Genomic DNA, 6,000 nt, shown 5'->3' with positions numbered 1-6,000 from the left:
ATCTACAATAGCAAATAATATGCATATATTTTATTGTACACAATTCCAGTGTTTTAACCAATGAAGAGAAACTCAATACTAATTTTCAGTCACAAAATTTTTTTTAACATTTGTTTTTCTAATGTTCTAGTGACAGAAATAGAATTTCCAAGGGGTATTTAAGTATGCAAATTTATGGTAGGGTGTTTAGCTGAAAGCAGTATCTCAGACGAAACCAGACTAGACCCAAAAAAGTCAGTCTTTACAAGCACTTAGCAGCCATCTGCTTTGTCAGTCACAGATTTACAACCCCTGGACCCAAACACTTAAAGCTGATTCTGAGTAAACACTGCCAGAAGCTTTGCTTTTGGGATCACTAAAAACAACCCCATTATCAACCAATTATGAACGCTTGGGTTGATTGTTATTTTTGAAGGTAGTTTAGTGCTGCCGCCTACTGGTGAAGTTTGTGTTTGACAGCTCATTAGAAGCTTTAAAGCAGGGGTGCACACATTTTTTATTAATGAAGGGCCAAAAACCAAACTTGATTGAGGCTAGTGGGCCGAAGGTAAATATAGTTGCCATGCTTAATTTCCTAATTGTTTTAACAATATTTAAAATAACTAGAAATCGCTTTAGAATCGATTTAGAATTCCTAGAATTGCTTTGTAACAATCAATAAAAGAAAGATATTTTTGCATTTTTATAATGAACGTATTACAGTAAAAACAAAAACAACACGGCTGTGTTGACACAGTGACAGTGACAATCTCTGATAAAGGCAAAAACCTCTTCATCATTCTTAGTCTCTTCTCAGATAGGATGTTGGACCAAATAAAACTTTGGCCTGCAGGTCCTTCTATGGGCATCTATGCTTTAAAGCAATAATTTACCCAAAAATGAAATTTAGCACACTAATTACTCTCCTTCAGGTGGTTACAAACCTTTATGAGCATCTTTCTTCTGTTGAGCACAAAAGAAGATATTATGAAGAATGCAGTAAACCTGTAACCACTTCCATAGTAGGAAAAACAAACACAATGAAATTCCACGGTTACGCATTTTCTAACTCTTCAAAATAAATTAATGCTCAAAAACAGAAGAACTCCTTAAAAGTGTGGAACACTAAAGTAAATGATGACATTGTTTTTATTGTTGGGTGAACTATCCCTTTAATAGTGTGTTTGAAAACTTAAAGGGATACATCACTCAAAAATCAAGCTTTATTCATCATTTACTCATTCTCAAGTGGTTCCAAACCTTTATGAGTTTCTTTTGTTGGACACTAAATAAGATATTTTGAAAGAAAGCTGAATAATGTTACATGTAACCTTTGACTTTCATAGTAGGTAAAGCAAATAATATGTAAGTCAATGGTTACATGTTTCCACCCTTTATCGTTTTAAAATGTTTTCTTTTGTGGAGAAGAAAGTCAAACAGGTTTAGAACAGGTAAAGAGCAGATTTAATTTTCACTTTTGAGTGAATTCTATTTACATTACTATCCCTGTAATGTAAATAGAAGAAAACAACGTTTCCTCTTCGATATTTCTCCTATTAGTATCTCAGAATGAATACATAGCTTACATTACTTTAACAGGACCGCATTGTTGTGATGCCTGGGAAGAGGGAAGCGAGCGAGGTGAATATGCTCATGTAAATTTACCTCTCGTTAAGCTCCGCCCCTCTCTCCTAATCCACCAATCTAGACTCCGACAGTTTGTCAAGCCCCGCCCGCCTCAGCGTGAGCCTATCAGAATGCGAGGAGCAGCTGGATCGTCTTCAGCAGGTGGAGCTCGCGCGCTCGGCGCCCATGTGTCGTTGGAGGGCAGGAACCGTGCAGGCGTGGCTGGAAGTGATTATGGCCATGCCGATGTACATGCGCGCCTGTGCCGACAACGTCAAAAGCGGGAAGGTAAATGACAACCTGTCATTTTATTACTTAAACAGTTGTCTACGTCATTATTCTCTAATCTATTGCGCACTGCTGATCATATCAGCTTTTAATGCTGTAGGGTGTTTCAACAAGCAGTGTTTGGCATGAATGTTCAATCTGTGTCTTTATTAGGTCTTGTTAGTTCTTACGGATGAGGATCTGGGAAATGTTTTGGGAATCAGTAACTCAATGCATCGCAGGAAACTCCGTCTGGCCATTGAAGATTACAGGGATGCTGAAGCAGGACATGGGTGAGACATGCCATAAGACAACAACAAAAACATAACAGAAAATTCACTCATAGAGGAAACCCCTACAGTCCTCATTACTGACACAGTCAAGGTCAATTTAAAAACATCTTATTATTCGATGTTTGTAATGACAAGGCATGTTAATAGTTCAAAAAAGTAATTTAAACACTTTTATGTCACAATCAAACTAAAAATTATGCCAGAAAAGAAATCTGCCATCATTTACTTGCCCTTCACTTGTTTGATTTTCTTCATTCTTTTGAACATAAAAGAAAATATTTAGGAAAAAATGCTGGTAGCTGCGACCCGTCTAAATGTTTTCAGTTTTTTTTTCTTATTATGGAAGTCGATAGGTCTCAGCAATCAGAATTCTTCAAGATATCTTCTTTTGATTTCAACTGAAGAAAGAAACTCATAAAGGTTTTAAACCACATAAGGGATAATATATGAAAGGGAGACATTGGCTTTTACAGAGTTAGCTTAGCAATGCCAACAGCAAACAAAGTTTGGGGACTACAAAAAAAAAAAAACAAAAAAAAAAAAAAAACATCCGGGTTAGTGAAATCACAAACGCTTCAGGTCATGTGCATTCACCATGCGCATATACCCTTAGGGTGTGGCCCCAGATGCGCTGTAATGTTATTGCAGAGAAAGCTAAAATGCCGTCCAAATGCTGCTATTTCCACCAAGCTTCTTCTGTTTCTGTATTTGGGCTTTCAAAGGACACAACACAAAGAGAGAAGTGCTTGCAATTTAATTTCAATTACGTTCCAGAGAATAAAAAATATATAAAGCTAGCAAATGACAAAGGACAGCTTCCAAAATCTCTCAGTTCAGTGCTGCATTCGGCTAAAAAATCCTCAAAGAAGGAGCAGTTCCACGACGGAGACAACGGAAAATGCTGTTTGGCACTGTTAACAATTTAGCCACAAATTCATATTTATGCGTCAAACCACTGTGAACAGCCACAATCATCAGCAGCCACCTTCCCTGCATTCTACATCTCAAATAACAAACTAGCAAAAGGTATGTGACATTTCATCAAAGTGGAAGAAACTTGTCAGATTTTATTTTAGAAAGCAGCTGTGAGGTTCAGCTGTGTTCAGCTCCTCATTTTCTGTCCGGTTCAGGCTCAAACTGATATGGTTAACAGCAAAGAAAGCGTGTGCTTGTGGAGACATTGTTCACGCTTTTCCTGGTGACATGGAGCCGATCTGCGAATCACAGCACAATATGTTAGCTGACCAATCAGAGCCTCTTGAGGTCGGACCTTCGGAAGAACTAGGAAAAATGACAGTCGTTTTCATGTTAGCTGAGTAGCAGTAAATAATTAAAGTAGGATATTTTTTCACAAATGAAGCATGAGCACACATTGCTTTGCATCTTATAAACACAACCAAGCCTTAACAATACACTCTAGACCACCCCTTTAAGGTTCAGGCAACCAAATGATAGAAGTTTCCAAAATATCACAGAGGAATTCTTTATAAAAAAAAAAGAACATGAATGAAACAAGCTGTTTAATCTAGGTCCTGTGAATAGATACAGTCACTTTACTGTATATAATGGATTGGTTTGAGGGTGAGTAAATGATGACAAAATGTTCAATTTTGAAATGAAAACAGCATTGAACACCACTGAACAGTCATGAAATAACTGTTTGGTTTTGAACTTTTAGTATTTACTTAAACCATTAAAATGTCCTAAGATTGTATTTTATATATTTGTTAACCATATTTAAGGTAATTTAAACACACAGTAACACAAAACTAAAGCTTGATTATTGAACAATGGTATTTATAAATTGTATTAATTTTTTTACACATACAAAACAGATTTTATTCCTACTCTCAGTGGACATATTATAGTTACCTAGTACTGGGTTGCAGCTGGAAGGGCATCCGCTGCATAAAACATATGCTGGATAAGTTGGCGGTTCATTCCGTTGTGACCATCTGATTAATAAAGGGACTAAGCGGAAGAAGAATGAATGAATAAATGAATTGTGTGTCTCAGTCTTTCTAAAGCAGCTGAACTGGATCATCACTGGGTGGCTCAGGCATGGCTGACTGATGTGGGTCTCCCTCAATATTCCCAGTTCTTTCACACTCACCTTGTGGACGGACGTCTCCTGAGTACCCTCACACGTGCTGACTTGGAGAAACATCTGCACGTATCTAAAAAAGCCCACCAGAACAGCCTCCTGCTGGGAATACAACTGCTACACACGCTTAACTTTGACAAAGAGGTAAAAACACACACATAAACCCGAAGAAGAGTGTGCTGGGAATTCCCACAGGCACTAAAGCTTACCAAAAAGGAAAAACAACCATAACAAACATCATAAAAACACAGCAAGCTTCTATTGAGCACAACAGTTGGGTTCCAGAAGCAAAGGGGCATTCATTTGCTTTAAATAGGAAACAGATTTTAAAGACAGCCCTGTTGTGAGCTCAGACTTTATACTTGCTTTTGTTGAGCACATTTGTTCATAATAATTGAACTTATTTTTCAAATATTCATGTTTAATCACATAGTTCATAAAACTCATAAAAATACCATATATATGTATTAGTTATTTTGGTCATTCACAGTGAATATGTTTGTGCAGTTATGTTAGAATGCATGACCATTCAGTTTACAACACCTTGAATAAAACAGGGAACAAATAAAAGAGGATGTACATTGTTTATTTATTATTTTGTAAAAGAAGAGTTACAAATCATTTAACACTGGTGGCTTGACCATATTGTACACTACCTTACAAAAAAAGTCTTGTTGTTGATCCCAGCTGTAAATGCAACAAATAATTACTTGACTTCTAGTAGATCATTTGGAAAAGTGGCAGAAGGTAGATTTTTCTGATGAATCCTCTGTTAAACTGCATCCCAATCATCACAAATACTGCAGAAGACCCATTGGAACCCACATGGACCCAAGATTCTCACAGAAATCAGTCAAGTTTGGTGAAAGAAAAATCATTGTTTGTGGTTACATTCAGTTTGTGGGCATCCAAGAGAGGTATCAAACCTGAGGTATCAAGACATTTGTGCACCCCATTACATAAACCACCAACCACAGAAGAGGGCAAATTCTTCAGCAGGATAGCACTCCTTCTCATACCTCAGCCTCCACATCAAAGTTCCTGAAAGCAAAGAGGGTCAATGTGCTTCAGAATTGGCCAGCTCAGTCACCAGAGATGAACATTATTGAAAGAGGAGGCATCCAAATGAATCCTAATAATCTTGATGAACTCTGGGAGTCCTGCAAGAACGCTTTCTTTGTCTTTCCAGATGACTTTATTAATGTTACTTGAGTCATTGCAGAGATGTATGGAGAGATGTATGGATGCAAGATGTATGGATGCAAACTCATGTTAGTCAAACACAATATTCATTCTTTTTCCACTGCACCATGACTTTATATTCTATACTGTACACTATTTCTGTTAAGTGACAAGACTTTTGTCTAAGCAAAGTCAGACCTTAATGTCCTATTTAAATCATTAAAAATCAAGACATGATTATAATTTATTTAGGTAAAATAAGCGTAATCAAGAGGCCTTTGCCTTTCATATAAGCCACTTCTGATACCAAATGATCAATTAGAAGTGAAGTTATTATTTGTTGTTCCTAAAACCCTAAAACTTGGATGGGCGACAACGCAGTGTACCTTACCAAACTGTAATTGAATTGCCATCTCATAAATTTAACTTTTAAGAAGGACTTGAAATTAGCAAGAGTGTTTTTTATATTGTTTGACATTTTTAGAATTGTGGTTCTGTCGCTTATTAAAGTTTTAAGTGCACAGACTTCTACCTTTGTGTCAGATTGTC

The 6,000-nt window shown here is 36.9% G+C and overlaps 1 protein-coding gene across 8 annotated transcripts in view; it reads left to right on the top strand.

Moving 5' to 3' along the window:
* The window catches only part of kazna (kazrin, periplakin interacting protein a), a 79,689-nt gene that overhangs the window by 68,236 nt on the left and 5,453 nt on the right, over positions 1-6,000 (top strand). For all 8 annotated transcript variants that reach the window (XM_073908962.1, XM_073908961.1, XM_021478152.2 and 5 more), the window contains 3 exons: positions 1,688-1,893; positions 2,047-2,165; positions 4,182-4,413. In XM_073908962.1, the coding sequence (XP_073765063.1) occupies positions 1,688-1,893; positions 2,047-2,165; positions 4,182-4,413 (557 nt within the window). The remainder of the gene's footprint in view (positions 1-1,687; positions 1,894-2,046; positions 2,166-4,181; positions 4,414-6,000) is intronic.

This window comes from Danio rerio, chromosome 8, assembly GCF_049306965.1.
Source record: "Danio rerio strain Tuebingen ecotype United States chromosome 8, GRCz12tu, whole genome shotgun sequence".
Lineage (NCBI taxonomy): Eukaryota > Metazoa > Chordata > Actinopteri > Cypriniformes > Danionidae > Danio > Danio rerio.
This window is presented reverse-complemented; position numbering and strand designations above follow the sequence as displayed.